This window comes from Leptodactylus fuscus, chromosome 2 (genome assembly GCF_031893055.1).
Source record: "Leptodactylus fuscus isolate aLepFus1 chromosome 2, aLepFus1.hap2, whole genome shotgun sequence".
NCBI classification, from domain to species: domain Eukaryota; kingdom Metazoa; phylum Chordata; class Amphibia; order Anura; family Leptodactylidae; genus Leptodactylus; species Leptodactylus fuscus.
In genome coordinates, this window is record NC_134266.1 from 270,986,140 (window position 1) to 271,006,211 (window position 20,072).

General features: G+C 43.1%; 2 protein-coding genes across 2 annotated transcripts in view; both read right to left on the reverse strand.

The window, feature by feature from the left end:
• Positions 1–20,072, reverse strand: part of CAPN5 (calpain 5) — a 60,777-nt gene that overhangs the window by 23,007 nt on the left and 17,698 nt on the right. Inside the window, exons 3-4 of the mRNA XM_075266242.1 lie at positions 9,369–9,500; positions 175–383 (exon numbers count right to left, since the gene is read on the reverse strand). Of these exons, the coding sequence (XP_075122343.1) occupies positions 175–383; positions 9,369–9,500 (341 nt within the window). The remainder of the gene's footprint in view (positions 1–174; positions 384–9,368; positions 9,501–20,072) is intronic.
• Positions 4,513–5,216, reverse strand: OMP (olfactory marker protein). Its single transcript, XM_075266255.1, has one exon. It carries the CDS (start codon positions 5,054–5,056, stop codon positions 4,580–4,582), a length of 477 nt encoding a protein of 158 aa, XP_075122356.1. The 5' UTR covers positions 5,057–5,216; the 3' UTR covers positions 4,513–4,579.

The following is a 20,072-nucleotide window of genomic DNA, read 5'->3' on the forward strand; positions in this document are numbered from 1 at the left end:
GCCCAGCATAGCTTATTAGAAACCCCCCTTGTCCAAGATTAGTGATGTCATTGCATTAGATTCGATGACATCACACCAATTAGAAGACTCAACCAATAGATGAGTGATAAGTGGTATGTTCCAAGAGGTGGCCCCCGCTAGACCTAGTTAGATTTGTCTACCACTGGGACATACTTGGCATAAGCTTTCTCCACCAGGGCGCACCACAGCTCGTTGCGATCATTGGAGTGACAATAAATCAGCTCATTATGGATAGTCGGCAACCGGTCATCGATGACCACGTCCACCCACTGACCGAAACGCCAAAAATGGAAATGAAAGATCCCAGCGTAGTTCTCCGGCTTCTCGGGATTCCACTCCTGCTCCTTCCAGTTGGGAATGACCTGAATTTGGAAATGGAGAAGGGTTAATGCGCCTTCCCTTTAAGGATCTCCTCATTTTACCCCTCTGTGTAGATCTATCCCTTTAAGAGAAATGGGGTTTGAGTCTGCTGCGTTAGTTTTCAGCTAAAACGTAACCAAAACCTCATTCTATGGTTCCGATTCTAGCTGGCGCCACCCAAAACTAAGCCCCACCCTTATAGTGAAGCTCCACCTCTTTTCAGTTAGAACTCGTTACATTTATACTTTGTAACTTTTGATCCTCTTTCTCAGAGGCGATCTGAGACACAACGTCATGGTGCGTTACGTCCTGGATACGAGAGATCTGTCCCGTATTGATACTTTAAACCCTACAATATACTCAGGAGGATGAGCGGCTACAAGTGAGGATGACGCCGTTGATCATAAGCTTATGCCAATTTCTGCTGAGAATACAAGTATGTCTGAATGGCGTACGGAACGGGGAGACGACTGACAGCTGCTTCCATATTGTAGGAGCCAAGAAAAAAAAAAAAAAAAGTGCTGCGGTAAGCATCTGCCGCCAAGTGATGATAAATGGCTGCCGGCGACAAAGCAGATGTTTTATGTATTATACGAGTCGCTCCATTACCTGCTACACGTAAACAAGACGTCATGTATTCTTATATAATGGGGTGGGGGTGTCGGAGCGCTGGAATACAAGGCCAGATTTTATGATCGGAGGTGGTCCTACTCTTTGGGATCCGATGAAGAAGCCAGTCATTACACACCATACGTCATATGCCACGACTTGCTATATAAAAAATTCTTCTCTTTCCTGATCTTTTTAAAAAAATCTCAGATCAGACCTGTCTCGGACTGTTAGGCTCCTCATCCTAGCAGCAGCTCTCCCCCAATCCTCTTCAATAGACCAGGCATTCTAGGCAATGACTCCCATCTTAAAGGGGTTCTACCATTAAAATCATATTTTTGTAGACCACGCGTAGGAATAGCTTTAAGAAAGGCTATCCTTCTCCTACTTTTAGATATCTTGTCCACGCCGCCGTTCGGTAGAAATCCCAGTTTTCGCTGGTATGCGAATGAGTACTCTCGCAGCACTGGGGGCGGGCCCCAGCGATCAAACAGCACTGTGGGTGTCCCCAATGCTGCGAGAGAAATCTCCAGCACCGCCTCCATCTTCTTCAGGAACGGCCTCTTCACGCGTCTTCTTCCAGTGCTGGGGGTCAAACTTCTAGGCCTCAGGCAGAGCTGACTGCGCATGCCTGCAGCCACAAGAAAAATGGCCGCTTACATAGTAAGTAAGCACCCATTTTCTTGTGGCCTGTAGGCATGCGCAGTCAGCTCTACCCCTGGCCCACAGGCCACAAGAAAATGGCCGCTCACTTACTAAGGCCCAAGGCCTAGAAGTTTGACCCCGAGCACCGGAAGAAGACGCGTGAAGAGGTCATCCCTGAAGAAGATGGAAGTGGCAATGGGGAGTTCTCTCGCAGTATTGGGGACGCCCCCGGTGCTGTTTGAGTGCTGGGTACTGCCCCCAGTGCTGCGAGAGAACTCATTTGCATACCGACGAAAACTGGGATTTCTACGGACCGGCGGCGCGGAGAAGACATCTAAAGGTAGGAGAAGAATAGCTTTTCTTAAAAAAAAAAAAAAAAAAAAAAATGATTTTAATGGTAGAATCCCTTTAAATGATCCATTGGATCTGGCTCCTGGCACCTCGGGCAAATAGAAAATTTTGCCTACAGAAACCAGACATTTCCATGTAGTACCAGAGAAAGACAAGGTTATAACCAGAGGGTGTGCACTGGGTGGGACAGAGGGTGTGCACTGGGTGGGACAGAGGGTGTGCACTGGGTGGGACAGGGTGTGGACAGAGGGAGTGCACTGGGTGGGACAGAGGGTGTATATTGGGTGGGACAGAGGGTGTGCATTGGGTGGGACAGAGGGTGTGCACTGGGTGGGACAGAGGGTGCGCACTGGGTGGGACAGAGGGTGCGCACTGGGTGGGACAGAGGGTGCGCACTGGGTGGGACAGAGGGTGCGCACTGGGTGGGACAGAGGGTGCGCACTGGGTGGGACAGAGGGTGTATATTGGGTGGGACAGAGGGTGTGCACTGGGTGGGACAGAGGGTGTGCACTGGGTGGGACAGAGGGTGCGCACTGGGTGGGACAGAGGGTGCGCACTGGGTGGGACAGAGGGTGCGCACTGGGTGGGACAGAGGGGGCGCACTGGGTGGGACAGAGGGGGCGCACTGGGTGGGACAGAGGGGGCGCACTGGGTGGGACAGAGGGTGCGCACTGGGTGGGACAGAGGGTGCGCACTGGGTGGGACAGAGGGTGCGCACTGGGTGGGACAGAGGGTGCGCACTGGGTGGGACAGAGGGTGCGCACTGGGTGGGACAGAGGGTGCGCACTGGGTGGGACAGAGGGTGCGCACTGGGTGGGACAGAGGGTGTGGACAGAGGGAGTGCACTGGGTGGGACAGAGGGTATATATTGGGTGGGACAGAGGGTGTGCACTGGGTGGGACAGAGGGTGTGCACTGTGTGGGACAGAGGGTGTGCACTGGGTGGGACAGAGGGTGTGCACTGGGTGGGACAGAGGGTGTGCACTGGGCGGGACAGGTCACCATTGGAGCGCCACATTTCAATGCGACAAGACATGGTGGCCATTTATTATATGGACATCTCAAATCTGCCAGAGCAGCCGCAGCCCTACGATCTGGCTCATTGATATTGGTCCTGAGTAGAGAGGTCTTCTGTATGAGGTCCATAAGCCCTGGTAAGTTATATCATCAAGATTTTTCCAAAAAACAGCCCCACTTGGGCTGTACCTTGATCTACCACAATGAAGCGAGATGAACCAATTGGGGGTTTCAAAAAAATTTCAATAGATTTTAAGTCAGAAAGTTTGACTTGCATGCATTCTTATACATTGCAGGCTGCGGAGTTCCCATCATTGTAAAATCTGTCAGAGATGCCGTCTGATGGCTCAGTCCCCAGCTTCTATCGCTCCCTTCCAAAGAGGGCTCATAAGACCCCAATCTTGCCGAATTCTGGTCTGACAGATTTTATCCTGAATGGGACTGCGCGGCCTGCAATGTAGGAGAATGCATGCAGAATATAAATGGTGAAAATTTTTATAAAAACCTATTAAAATTTTGCTAATTTGACCCTCCAATGCATAATGCAAAAACTAATACCCCATCAACGTCACTTGCAGTATAGAAATGAATCGAAACACAAAAAGAGGTACAAAAAGAAATTTATTTTGCGTGACATATCAATAGACTGAATATTTCTGATTATTGTACTATAGAGCGATAGCAATAACGTGTAAAAACAAGAAAAAATTGTCTTCAATTTTTGATTTTTTTAATGATAAATTTGGAGAATTTTAAGCCGACGTCTGACGATTCCCACATGAGCCGCGTGAAATGCTCAAGCAGGCAAATTTTACCAAAATTGAGCAATTTACCATCGGAAAATCCTGCAGGAGAGTGAAGGTCTGTGCCCGCGGAGGATTCTCAAGAAATAGGAATTTCTGACAAAATTTAATGATAAAATCAAAAACATTGCAACATTTTTTTGGTACACAACTACATAAGATAGACTGGGACCAAAAAATTAAAATCTTGTTTTTTTGGTCACAGAATTTTGAAATTTACATTTTAAAGGGGGGTTCCTAAACTTTTGTATATTTATACAACGCATATTAAATCGAAATTGAGGTCTATATTAAGAATCTTCTACCGTTTTATGTATGCACCTCCTATGCAGACCTAAGTCAGACTACATCGCTGTTCCTTTTTAATCTGAAACGCAAGGGATTGGAGTTAGGACAGAAACGCGTCTGCACGTTCAGACTACACAGGTTCTGACTGTCGTCTGTAACTATGGAATCAAGTTGGCGTGAGACCTGTATACACAAAACGGTAGGAGATTTTAAAGGTAAACCAATGGCAACGTTGTATCAATTTTCGATTCCGATGCATTGGAGCAATTTAATAATAGGTTGCAAATGTATTCACACCCTTTAGAGTGATGGTACAAGCACAACCCTCACATGAATAACAGCAAACATACTTAGAATACAAGACATAGACACAAATATCATGGCGACAACGTTGCACTTGGGTGAGAAACTTGTTATTGCTTGAGACCGATACACAAGGTTCTTAAGTTATCCATATTGCTGGTTTCTTCTCACTGGAGAATCTTCTCATGCTTTGAACCCCACCGAGCAAGCGACACTTCCCGGGTCAGTACCATCAAGAAAAGTCAGGACAAAGTACATAACCTTCCGAATTTTGGCGAGCTCACACAACCTCTCCCCAAATTCTTGGGCATCGGCCTCGTTGCATTCAATCTCATCATCATCAGTCTTTTTCCAGAAGATGGCTGAAGGCTCCAGAAGTTGTCTGTTCATGAGGTTGGTGAGGTCTGGCGTCCAATGTTGGGACGTTCCAGTGATGACGATCTTCCCGGCAGTCTTAAGTTGGACTTTCCACCACAAAAACTTCAATTTCTGCTTGCTGAAGTCCAACCGATAAACGTACTCGTTGGGTTTGAGTAGCTTTTCACCGTCTTGGGGTTTGGCGTTCTTCTGCTGGAGGCTGAGGGCTCGTATACGCATGCACTTGGTGAGTTGGCTGTCTTCCGTGAAGTCAAGCTCGAGTTCTGATGCCTCGCTCGCCATGGTCCTTAGTCTTCTAGGGGATGGAACTTTTCGAGAGGTCTTGATGTCTTGGAAGACAACATAAAACTGAGCTACGGAAGACAGATTTCTCTTCTCTTCACTGTCCTCCAGCTCAGGAGTGCTAAGCAACCTCAGTTCATTGAGGCAACGTGTCCTTGGAGGATTCCTGAGGATGCTCTCTTGCCTAATTTGCAGGTTTTTTAACCACGTAATAGCTTATGTAAATACATCTACAGGGAGTAGCTTTACGTGGATGTCACCTTAGAAACATGACGCGGGGAGAAAGGAAACAGTAATGAATCGGTAACCAAGATGCCTTTACTGTAAAACCGAACAAGTCTTCTCCTCCACAACAAAATAGTGTCCAGAGTCCATCGTACCGGAGAAGTACCTGACCACCACCATCGTCTTCTTGCCATCTCAAAGTAATTACTGTCCTTTAGTCTAGGCTCCGGACAACCAGAAGAATTCTTAGAGTGGTGGCCCCATTTGGAAAACCCTGTCCAGAAGGGTGTGTAGACATCTTAGAGAGTCATCGCCCAACGGAAGAAGGTCTTTGAGTTTGTCAACTTTTTGAAATTCTATTTAGTCATTCCTTGGGCTAGGTTTACAGGTTATGATTCTGTATTTCAGTAGTTGGATTCCTCTGGGAAACCCAAATCCATGACTAAGGTGGGGCTCCTAAAACTGGCCATCTAACAGTTTCCCAATTGGAAAGGCGAGGTGGTCACGGGTGCACCTCAACGTGCCACTCCAAGTCTATAGGACTGGTGGAGATGGCTGAGCTTGGCTATCTCCGGCAGTACTCTAGTGACGACCACTACCTTTAAGCAAGGGACAGGAGACCCCCTGATCTGTGGAGGTTAGAACCCCAAATTTTTAGTGGGCCATGATCACATGATAGACACCAAGGTTCTTCAGGTCAACTTTAAAGGGAGGTCTTATAAAGATGTTGTAGAACATAAGGATAAGTTCCTAGTAAAGAATGGAGACGTATCAGATAAGTATGAAGACTTTCTAAAAAAAAATTTGCCCTTTCACCCACAAGTGGCTTCTGCCTACCACGGTCGAACTCAAAAAGACTCAGACAAGCCCAGACCATTGGCATTTTTGGCCGGTTGCCATTGTTTTGCCCCATGTCTTGTTTCAGGAACCAGCAGTCCTTTGGATCGGCCATCGATGTGTGATTGGTAAGGGCACATTTTGTACGGCCCCTACTGATCGGCAGAACAGAGTTCGTGGTGTAAATGTAGCAGAGCTGGTGCTGTAGAGTAGCAACACAAATTATTCATTTATGGTCTGAAGGATCTCCTGTTTGTAACCTAGTGAAGGAGATGGTCTCAGATCTGGAGGGCCGCACAAGTGCCGGATCCCCCTTGGCATGAAGATCGGACAGCGTTCCCTATTTTTAAATATCATTCTAGGAAACTACTCGTGACGTTACCTTTCCCCTGCAAAAAGGGGCTCTCCAAGTCCTTCTTTATGGAAATCACTGGCGATCAGATGAACTGACAGCAAGTGTGTGATTTCTCTGCAGTGCCACCGCAGGAGACATGAGGTATTGCACCTAACACACAATGGGTGGTCACTGTAATGCACTAATGTGGGAGACCCTGTTGTAATAAATCTACCCCATCGCTGCCCACCACTAGTGTATACAGGCGGCCATTTTCCCCGTTATTCCTATCAGTTCCCTGTTTGTATCTTCATTTATTTAATGGAAACAGAAGCCGCAGTTTTCCATCCGGACTGATGATGATGCAGCCGTCACCGAGAGGCACAACTTGGAATAAACAGTAAACAGCGGTCTCGGGAGATAGGGGGCACCGCAGAGCCTCCAGGCAACTGGGCAGGAAAGCCAATGTAATGAGCTGTCTGGAGACATGTGTGACCCATAAGGGAGGGCCCCGGGGACCAGACGCTGCAGCTTATAAATAAATACGTAAATCAAAGGAACTGAGAATCTGATCAACCAGCACATGGATTCAATAACCACAGGACCGGCCTCGCAACGTAGACCCTGCAGTGGCAGGCGGGACAAATCTGCTAGTAGTGATTAAGATGAATGACATATAAACCCATAAAGACTGACGGATGGAGCAGAGAGGAGATCATGGTTACCTCTACGAGGGCGATCTGTGATAATACAAGGACCAGAAACATCCGGCCCGCAACGATTACATCACAAGATAGATAGATAGATAGATAGATAGATAGATAGATAGATAGGAGATAGATAGATAGATAGATAGATAGATAGGAGATAGATAGATAGATAGATAGATAGGAGATAGATAGATAGATAGATAGATAGATAGATAGATAGATAGATAGGAGATAGATAGATAGATAGATAGATAGATAGATAGATAGGAGATAGATAGATAGATAGATAGATAGATAGATAGATAGGAGATAGATAGATAGATAGATAAATAGATAGGAGATAGATAGATAGATAGATAGATAGATAGATAGATAGATAGATAGGAGATAGATAGATAGATAGATAGATAGATAGATAGATAGGAGATAGATAGATAGATAGATAGATAGATAGATAGATAGATAGGAGATAGATAGATAGATAGATAGATAGATAGATAAATAGATAGGAGATAGATAGATAGATAGATAGATAGATAGATAGATAGGAGATAGATAGATAGATAGATAGGAGATAGATAGATAGATAGATAGATAGATAGATAGATAGATAGATAGGAGATAGATAGATAGGAGATAGATAGATAGATAGATAGATAGATAGGTGATAGATAGATAGGAGATAGATAGATAGATAGATAGATAGATAGATAGATAGATAGGAGATAGATAGATAGCTAGATAGATAGATAGCTAAATAGATAGGAGATAGATAGATAGATAGATAGGTGATAGATAGATAGGAGATAGATAGATAGATAGATAGATAGATAGATAGGTGATAGATAGATAGGAGATAGATAGATAGATAGATAGATAGATAGATAGATAGATAGATAGGAGATAGATAGATAGATAGATAGATAGGAGATAGATAGATAGCTAGATAGATAGCTAAATAGATAGGAGATAGATAGATAGGAGATAGATAGATAGATAGATAGATAGGAGATAGATAGATAGATAGATAGATAGATAGATAGATAGGAGATAGATAGATAGATAGATAGATAGATAGATAGATAGATAGGAGATAGATAGATAGATAGATAGATAGATAGATAGGAGATAGATAGATAGGAGATAGATAGATAGATAGATAGATAGATAGATAGGAGATAGATAGATAGATAGATAGATAGATAGATAGATAGATAGGAGATAGATAGATAGATAGATAGATAGATAGATAGATAGATAGGAGATAGATAGCTAGATAGATAGGAGATAGATAGATAGATAGATAGATAGATAGATAGATAGATAGATAGATAGATAGATAGGAGATAGATAGATAGGAGATAGATAGATAGATAGATAGATAGATAGATAGATAGATAGATAGGAGATAGATAGATAGATAGGAGATAGATAGATAGATAGATAGGAGATAGATAGATAGATAGATAGGAGATAGATAGATAGATAGATAGATAGATAGATAGATAGATAGATAGATAGATAGATAGATAGGAGATAGATAGATAGGAGATAGATAGATAGATAGATAGGAGATAGATAGATATATAGATAGATAGCTAGATAGATAGATAGATAGATAGATAGATAGATAGATAGATAGATAGATAGTCAGACCGAACCAGAAAGGGGCGCGATTCTGAGCTCCAATCAGAGATGGACACTGCTCTCCTGACAGTACAGAGCCTTTAATGGCATTGCGGTCACAAAAACTAAAAGCAACGACTGCTCAGGAATGGCGGGGGATAGAGAGAAAGTTCCAATGGTGCCGGAATCAGTGGAGGGGTGACTATGAAAGGAGAAAAACAGCTGGGGTTGGGTGAAGGTCCTCTTTAGGTACTTGCCAGCCACTCAATGACTATATACATCCAGGTGGTCAGCAGTTAACCCTTCGAGGATGTACCTGCAGGAGTAATAGGAGCGGTGCAGCAGCCATGTACACTGTATAGTGGTGGTTCTGGGGAAGTTCAATCGGATGTCAGACGTTGACCGATCACATACTGAGGACCTACCCTATGGACAGGTCCTCAGTATGGTGAATCAATTTGGGGCCGTAAAACCCCCTTTAATATCTATGCTCCATAGTAAGAGTATAGTACCCCTGTTCCAGCACGACTATACCCCAGTGCAGGGATTAAGGTCCATAAAGACACCCTGATCCTCTTACCTTCTGCCATAGCGCCTCCCGGGAGGCGAGAGAGGAACAGGCGGCCACAAACCAACAGTTCCCCACCTGACCCTGGTGTAAGTCGTGAGCGCTGATACCGTCCACAAAAAGATGAGGGTCCGAGCAGAACTCCTGCAAAAAGAGAGAGGAGACCAAGGATCAGTAATGGAAGAACATGGTCAATGTATATACAACAGAGAGCCCTGAGATAACACATACTGGAAATCTGCACTACATGTATAATGTCACCAAACAAGGCCTGTGATATTAGAGATGGCATTGTGTGAACAGTGTTATATCAGATTACCTGCAAGAGAAATATATAGTATAGTGCATGGACTGGAAAGGTGCAATGGTACTGTCCTATAACTTGTATTATATTATACTCCTTGAGCTGCGCTCACTATTCTGCTGGTACAGTCACTGTGTACATACATTACATTACTTATCCTGTATTATACTCCAGAGCTGCGCTCACTATTCTGCTGGTACAGTCACTGTGTACATACATTACATTACTTATCCTGTATTATACTCCAGAGCTGCGCTCACTATTCTGCTGGTACAGTCACTGTGTACATACATTACATTACTTATCCTGTATTATACTCCAGAGCTGCGCTCACTATTCTGCTGGTACAGTCACTGTGTACATACATTACATTACTTATCCTGTATTATACCCCAGAGCTGCGCTCACTATTCTGCTGGTACAGTCACTCTGTACATACATTACATTGCTTATCCTGTATTATACTCCAGAGCTGTGCTCACTATTCTACTAGTACAGTTACTGTGTACATACATTACATTACTTATCCTGTATTATACTCCAGAGCTGCGCTCACTATTCTGCTGGTACAGTCACTGTGTACATACATTACATTACTTATCCTGTATTATACTCCAGAGCTGCGCTCACTATTCTGCTGGTACAGTCACTGTGTACATACATTACTTATCCTGTATTATACTCCAGAGCTGCACTCACTATTCTGCTGGTACAGTCACTGTGTACATACATTACTTATCCTGTATTATACCCCAGAGCTGCACTCACTATTCTGCTGGTACAGTCACTGTGTACATACATTACATTACTTATCCTGTATTATACTCCAGAGCTGCGCTCACTATTCTGCTGGTACAGTCACTATGTACATACATTACATTACTTATCCTGTATTATACTCCAGAGCTGCGCTCACTATTCTGCTGGCACAGTCACTGTGTACATACATTACTTATCCTGTATTATACCCCAGAGCTGCACTCACTATTCTGCTGGTACAGTCACTGTGTACATACATTACATTACTTATCCTGTATTATACTCCAGAGCTGCGCTCACTATTCTGCTGGTGCAGTCACTGTGTACATACATTACATTACTTATGCTGTATTATACTTCAGAGCTGCGCTCACTATTCTGCTGGTGCAGTCACTGTGTACATACATTACATTACTTATCCTGTATTATACCCCAGAGCTGCGCTCACTATTCTGCTGGTGCAGTTACTGTGTACATACATTACATTACTTATCCTGTATTATACTCCAGAGCTGCGCTCACTATTCTGCTGGTACAGTCACTGTGTACATACATTACATTACTTATCCTGTATTATACTCCAGAGCTGCGCTCACTATTCTGCTGGTACAGTCACTGTGTACATACATTACATTACTTATCCTGTATTATACTCCAGAGCTGCGCTCACTATTCTGCTGGTACAGTCACGGTGTACATACATTACATTACTTATCCTGTATTATACTCAAGAGCTGCGCTCACTATTCTGCTGGTGCAGTCACTGTGTACATACATTACATTACTTATCCTGTATTATACTCCAGAGCTGCGCTCACTATTCTGCTGGTACAGTCACTGTGTACATACATTACTTATCCTGTATTATACTCCAGAGCTGCGCTCACTATTCTGCTGGTACAGTCACTGTGTACATACATTACATCACTTATCCTGTATTATACTCCAGAGCTGCGCTCACTATTCTGCTGGTACAGTCACTGTGTACATACATTACATTACTTATGCTGTATTATACTCCAGAGCTGCGCTCACTATTCTGCTGGTACAGTCACTGTGTACATACATTACGTTACTTATCCTGTATTATACTCCAGAGCTGCGCTCACTATTCTGCTGGTACAGTCACTGTGTACATACATTACTTATCCTGTATTATACTCCTTGAGCTGCGCTCACTATTCTGCTGGTACAGTCACTGTGTACATACATTACATTACTTATCCTGTATTATACTCCAGAGCTGTGCTCACTATTCTGCTGGTACAGTCACTGTGTACATACATTACATTACTTATCCTGTATTATACTCCAGAGCTGTGCTCACTATTCTGCTGGTACAGTCACTGTGTACATACATTACATTACTTATCCTGTATTATACACCAGAGCTGCGCTCACTATTCTGCTGGTACAGTCACTGTGTACATACATTACATTACTTATCCTGTATTATACCCCAGAGCTGCGCTCACTATTCTGCTGGTGCAGTTACTGTGTACATACATTACATTACTTATCCTGTATTATACTCCAGAGCTGCGCTCACTATTCTGCTGGTACAGTCACTGTGTACATACATTACATTACTTATCCTGTATTATACTCCAGAGCTGCGCTCACTATTCTGCTGGTACAGTCACTGTGTACATACATTACATTACTTATCCTGTATTATACTCCAGAGCTGCGCTCACTATTCTGCTGGTACAGTCACTGTGTACATACATTACATTACTTATCCTGTATTATACTCCAGAGCTGCGCTCACTATTCTGCTGGTACAGTCACTGTGTACATACATTACTTATCCTGTATTATACTCCAGAGCTGCACTCACTATTCTGCTGGTACAGTCACTGTGTACATACATTACTTATCCTGTATTATACCCCAGAGCTGCACTCACTATTCTGCTGGTACAGTCACTGTGTACATACATTACATTACTTATCCTGTATTATACTCCAGAGCTGCGCTCACTATTCTGCTGGTACAGTCACTATGTACATACATTACATTACTTATCCTGTATTATACTCCAGAGCTGCGCTCACTATTCTGCTGGCACAGTCACTGTGTACATACATTACTTATCCTGTATTATACCCCAGAGCTGCACTCACTATTCTGCTGGTACAGTCACTGTGTACATACATTACATTACTTATCCTGTATTATACTCCAGAGCTGCGCTCACTATTCTGCTGGTGCAGTCACTGTGTACATACATTACATTACTTATGCTGTATTATACTTCAGAGCTGCGCTCACTATTCTGCTGGTGCAGTCACTGTGTACATACATTACATTACTGATCCTGTATTATACTCCAGAGCTGCACTCACTATTCTGCTGGTACAGTCACTGTGTACATACATTACATTACTTATCCTGTATTATACTCCAGAGCTGTGCTCACTATTCTGCTGGTACAGTCACGGTGTACATACATTACATTACTTATCCTGTATTATACTCAAGAGCTGCGCTCACTATTCTGCTGGTGCAGTCACTGTGTACATACATTACATTACTTATCCTGTATTATACTCCAGAGCTGCGCTCACTATTCTGCTGGTACAGTCACTGTGTACATACATTACTTATCCTGTATTATACTCCAGAGCTGCGCTCACTATTCTGCTGGTACAGTCACTGTGTACATACATTACATCACTTATCCTGTATTATACTCCAGAGCTGCGCTCACTATTCTGCTGGTTCAGTCACTGTGTACATACATTACATTACTTATGCTGTATTATACTCCAGAGCTGCGCTCACTATTCTGCTGGTACAGTCACTGTGTACATACATTACGTTACTTATCCTGTATTATACTCCAGAGCTGCGCTCACTATTCTGCTGGTACAGTCACTGTGTACATACATTACATCACTTATCCTGTATTATACTCCAGAGCTGCGCTCACTATTCTGCTGGTGCAGTCACTGTGTGCATACATTACATTACTTATCCTGTATTATACTCCAGAGCTGCACTCACTATTCTGCTGGTACAGTCACTGTGTACATACATTACATTACTTATCCTGTATTATACTCCAGAGCTGCGCTCACTATTCTGCTGGTACAGTCACTGTGTACATACATTACATTACTTATGCTGTATTATACTCCAGAGCTGCGCTCACTATTCTTCTGGTGCAGTCACTGTGTACATACATTACATTACTTATCCTGTATTATACTCCAGAGCTGCGCTCACTATTCTGCTGGTGCAGTCACTGTGTACATACATTACATTACTTATCCTGTATTATACTCCAGAGCTGCGCTCACTATTCTGCTGGTACAGTCACTGTGTACATACATTACTTATCCTGTATTATACTCCAGAGCTGCGCTCACTATTCTTCTGGTGCAGTCACTGTGTACATACATTACTGTACATTACTTATGCTGTATTATACTTCAGAGCTGCGCTCACTATCAACACTAGATGTCGCTGTAGACTCTAAGCACTGAATGGTTGGTCAGAGAACACATAACATTGTACAGCTGGACACATTGTATATATCATATGATAATCTAACTCTTTGGCTGTCTCTGTATAATGAGTTGTTCTGGATTGTGTCACTTCTATACAGTATACGGTATAATAAGATAACAGCCGCCCTCAGGATTTCCTCATTACAACGTCTCTAGATTTTGCAGCAGTTGACTGTAGAGCCGTGTTCACGATGGAATAAAGACAATTCTGTGTCCATAACATTCTAGATTTCTATTCATAGAACAAGCAATGAAATCATCTTACAACGACTCATTGTAAACAAAATGGGTTTGTACAGACACTGCCCTGTCTGACCAGTGACCAATGACACCATCTCTGCCTCATCCATCCCTCACTGTACAAGACGGCTATACATCAGCGAACAGTGAAATATTCGAGATTCGTTTCGAATAGCCGCTCAATATTCGACTATTCGAACAAATATCGAACCCCATTATAGTCTATGGGGAAAATGCTTCGTTTCAGGGGAAGCCACACTTCGACTCAGGAGAGTCACCAAGTCCACTATGACACCCCAGGAAATGATGCCAACACCCTGGAAAGCAACTGAGACAGCAGGGGAAGCATGTCTGGGGGCATCAAGTACCTTTATTATGTCGGGATCCCCTGTCAGCTTGCAATATGTGGGAGCTGACTTTTTCCCATAGGAATGCATTGACCAGAGTACAGCATTCGGCCAATCAACCCTGGTTCTGCCGGAGGAGGCGGAGTCTGAGATCGGTCCACAGCAGTCTCCATTTTGGTCCGATCTCAGATGTAGCAGTGTTGAGCGCATAGCTCTGCTACACCCGAGATGTGGCAGAGCTGAGTGTGTGCAGGATCTCTGGATGTAGCAGAGCTCAGCACACACTCAGCTCTGCTACATCTCGGGTATAGTAGAGCTGTGCGCTCAACACTGCGACATCTGATATCGGAGCAGAATGGAGACTGCTGTGGACCGATCTTAGATTCTACCTCCTCTGGCAGAACCAGCGTTGATTGGCCGAATGCTGTACTCTGTATGGCATTCGGCCAATCAATGATGGTCAATGCATTCCTATGGGAAAAAGTCAGCTTGCGCATATCGGAAGCTCACAGGGATCCAGACCAGATAGAGCCCCAAAGAGCTGGGTGAGTGACATTCCCCCCTAAATAACAGTAATCCCTAGCTAACCCTGCCTGTACATCTGTCCCTGTCTTACAGTCTCATATGACCCGGATATTAAATCCACTATTCGTATAAATTGGAGGTCACCTGATTTCAGCTGCCAATTACTTTTTCCGAATTTTTTTCCGATGCCTCTGTTGTCATAGTTCCTGTCCCACCTCCCCTGCGCTGTTATTGGTGCAAAAAAAGCAACAGGGAAGGTGGGAGGGGATATGAATTTTTAGTGCGTTTGCCTCGTGGTATTCGATTGTAATCGAATACCTCGAACTGCCTGATATTCGATTTAATATCAATTCAATCAAACGCTGTTCGTTCATCTCTGATCATTATACCAAGACTGCACCGCACAACCGCCATAGACATACAACTAAAGCAACTGCAATCACCTAAGGGAAAAGCACACACAATAATACGACAAAAAGCAGTTATTAGTCCACGAAGAGCAGTATTATAGTAGTTATATTCTTGTACATAGGAGGTAGTATTATAGTAGTTATATTCTTGTACATAGGAGCAGTATTATAGTAGTTATATTCTTGTACATAGGAGCAGTATTATAGTAGTTATATTCTTGTACATAGGAGTAGTATTATAGTAGTTATATTCTTGTACATAGGAGGTAGTATTATAGTAGTTATATTCTTGTACATAGGAGTAGTATTATAGCAGTTATATTCTTGTACATAGGAGGTAGTATTATAGTAGTTATATTCTTGTACATAGGAGTAGTATTATAGCAGTTATATTCTTGTACATAGGAGGTAGTATTATAGTAGTTATATTCTTGTACATAGGAACAGTATTATAGTAGTTATATTCTTGTACATAGGAGTAGTATTATAGTAGTTATATATATTCTTGTACATAGGAGTATTATTATAGTAGTTATATTCTTGTACATAGGAGTAGTATTATAGTAGTTATATATATTCTTGTACATAGGAGCAGTATTATAGTAGTTATATTCTTGTACATAGGAGTAGTATTATAGAAGTTATATTCTTGTACATAGGAGTAGTATTATAGTAGTTATATTCTTGTACATAGGGGCAGTATTATAGTAGTTATATTCTTGTACATAGTAGTATTATATTAGTTATATTCTTGTACATAGGAGCAGTACTATAGTAGTTATATTCTTGTACATAGGAGTAGTATTATAGTAGTTATATTCTTGTACATAGGGGCAGTATTATAGTAGTTATATTCTTGTACATACGAGTAGTATTATAGTAGTTGTATTCTTGTACATAGGAGTAGTATTATATTAGTTATATTCTTGTACATAGGGGCAGTATTATAGTAGTTACATTCTTGTACATAGGAGTAGTATTATAGTAGTTATATTCTTGTACATAGGAGCAGCATTATAGTAGTTATATTCTTGTACATAGGAGTAGTATTATAGTAGTTATATTCTTGCACATAGGAGAAGTATTATAGTAGTTATATTCTTGTACATAGGAGTAGTATTATAGTAGTTATATTCTTGCACATAGGAGAAGTATTATAGTAGTTATATTCTTGCACATAGGAGCAGTATTATAGTAGTTATATTCTTGTAGATAGGAACAGTATTATAGTAGTTATATTCTTGTACATAGGAGGTAGTATTATGGTAGTTATATTCTTGTACATAGGAGCAGTATTATAGTAGTCATATTCTTGTACATAGGAAGTAGTATTATAGTAGTTATATTCTTGTACATAGGAGGTAGTATTATAGTAGTTATATTCTTGTACATAGGAGCAGTATTATAGTAGTTATATTCTTGTACATAGGATTAGTATTATAGTAGTTATATTTTTGTACATAGGAATAGTATTATAGTAATTATATTCTTCTACATAGCAGTAGTATTATAGTAGTTATATTCTTGTACATAGGGGCAGTAGTATAGTAGTTATATTCTTGTGTATAGGAGTAGTATTACAATAGACGGTTGGATGATCACCAGGTCTGTACCGTCATGCAGATCTCGTACAGTTAAATGTCAGAGTGTGTTTTGGATGGCAGATCTTTATGTGATGATTCAGTATTCAGTGTTTCGCGGTTAGACGGTGATGTTTATAAAGGGCAGCGCTCTCACTGGTAAGATACGGGGTTTTACACCTGTAACCTGTGACTTACATGAATCATCTTGAGATTTCTACTGACTCATATTGTAAGTCTCTTGTTTGACATTCATATCATTTCTATAGATAAGTCTAGGTAAGCCGCTAACAAACAATATGGCTGCCACACAGGTTTTTTGGGTTCTGCAGATTTTGACACTGTTATCTTATCGGTATTATTTAATGCACGCTACTCTCATTGTTTACACAGCTCTTCATGATACTGCAACTTATTCCCATACACCCACTAATACTACATAACAATGATATCCTCACCCTTATAGGATCATATAGGCAGCGCCGCACCTGTAATGAGGCGAGGTGGGGCGACCGCCTCAGGCATCACTGCGTAGGGGGCGCGGCAGAATGGGCGATTTTTTATTTTGTTTTACTTTTTCTTCTTTGAACCAGGGCAGAAGAGCTGCAGCTCTCCTGCGCTGGTTCAGACATCTACATCTCAGCGCAGGTGGCGTTATAACACCGTCTACATTGAGACGCAGACGTCTTATTGTCGATGAAGAGGAGGCGGCAGCAGCGGGATCAGTGCGAGGTCGGTAAGTAAAATAACTTTTTTTTTGTGTTTTATAATAGGCTACTACCCGCTGGAGTATCCCCCCCAGCAAATAGCGGCCCAATTTACCAACCTTCCCGGACCTGTTCACTCCCGCCTCCGCTTCCCCATGTACTATAGGCCGCGGTGGGCGGTAGTGAATAGGCCAGGGCCGTGATCCCACTACAGCCATTATTATACTCAGGGGTCTTCTCAGACCCCCCCCCCCCCGAGTATAATAAATCGGAGCCCCAGGGGAGGTGAGGGAACATAATAAACAGTGTGACTTACCTCTCCAGGATCTGATGTTACTCCTAGCAGGCTTCAGGCCTATATGGTAATGTCCCACGCATAATGTGGTCTGGGATATTACCTTAAAGGCCCGAAACCTGTGCTAGTAGTAATAGCCTGTTACTGCTAGCACAGGCTTTGGGCTTATATAGTAATATCCCAGACCATGTGACTTCTGACACGTTACCATATAGGCCCCAAGCCTGCTAGAATTAACATCGGATCCCGGAGAGGTGAGTAACAGTGTTTATTATGTTCCCTCCCCTCCCCTGGGGCTCCGATTATCATACTCGGGGGTCTGAAAAGAACCCAGAGTATAAAAATAGTTCATGGGTGTTCAAGTGTGGGGCATAATAGAGCTTGAAGGGTCCACTGTGGCCCCTGTAACCTCTATTATGCCCCACAGCGGCCCCTGCAACCTCTATTATACCCCACAGTCTATTGTGCCACTGCGGGGCATAATATAGGCTGCAGGGGCCGCTGTGGGATATATATATATAGGGGTTGGGTGCGCGGAGAAGTGAGGAGTCAAAGATGTCTGTGTTACAAACTTTACTGGTCACAGCTGGAAGAAGTGGTCATGGCGGTCCAAACGGAAGAGACGGGAAATGTGGGGAGACGTCTCCTGTGAGTATTACTGCAGAAAATATTACTGCATTATATTTATTGTAATGTTACAGCTAGCACCCCCAACCGCCACGCTGTCTGAGGCGGACGATCAAAAGATAAACAACACCCCTTCCCCCCGCCCTCAATACCGGAGGTGGGAGGGGGGTTGGGGCGTCTTTTGATCGTACACCTCAGGCAGGTTCACCACTGCATATAGGACTGCCCATATGGGGGTTCATGGCATATAAACCCATCATTAGTCTCACTTCCCCAGTAGTCACAGCATGGCCAACGCTCCACTACGTTCCCAATCCCCGTCCTTCAGTGGGCAGATATCACAGGGCTCCCCCCAGGAGTCACAGCAAAGCCTCATGTACATGTTCTATCTCACGCTCCAGCAATACGTCCTCTGTTACCAGGGATCAATACAGGAGGGGCCCAGATGTCCAGACACAGAACACAAGACCAAGACACAACACAAGGAAATGTTGAGAACGTCTTTGCCGGTAATGACGGTTTCTGATAATATCCGATAATATCAAGGCTCTGCTCTGTCTATAAGCTCCAGTGTGACTGTGAGGACACGAGACCATCTGTATATACCCAGGGCCCCCCCATTAGTCATAGCAGAGCACACGGAGCAGCGAGATCTACATGTAAACAGACCATGAATGGTGCAGGAAATCCCGGGGAAGGGAATGTATATAATGTGCGGCCTCCGCGTGACATGGGGGTATGTCACCGCTCCTGACATAGAAGATGTATACACCGTAAAATGTTTACATGACTGCCATATACACGGCTGCAGACTCAAACGTTGCAAACCCCAGACTGCAAGAACAATGATGTTCTCTACCACTGAGCTCTATAGATTCCATAGGTCATGAATATAATCTGATTGGTGGGGGTCTAATTGCTAGGACCCCCATTCATGCCTCTCTGCAAATACTAGAAATAGCGCCACCTCTAGCCTAAAGTGAACGCAAAAACTGCAGCATAGTAATTCCATGTTGTAATTTCCAACACAACAGTTGGTGGTCAGGGGCGCTGTTGCACCAAAATGGCCAAGTATGCTCCATTGTGGACATCAGAAGGGTCTCCGGCACGAAGACCTCAATGCATCATAAATATACGGTATATCCAATGATATGCATCAACCATTGAAGTGCACGGGGGTCTTTACTTTTTTCATATAGTTGCTGACGCCTGACTGCAGGTGGGTATCAAGTAGTTAAAAGGGAAATGACCGAAACTATTCTCCATATTACTCTATGGAGGATGTACAGCATGAGAACTAAACATAGTATAAAGGAAAGCGGTAGGAGGGGGATGCTGCTGCAGGATGTCTATGTGAGTGAATGCTGTGAGAGGGGAGGAAGGGGCAAATATGTGCAAATCTATAGC

Bases quoted from the DNA above. Each gene is read 5' to 3' on its own strand.
- OMP (XM_075266255.1), bottom strand. From the start codon at position 5,056: ATGGCGAGCGAGGCATCAGAACTCGAGCTTGACTTCACGGAAGACAGC.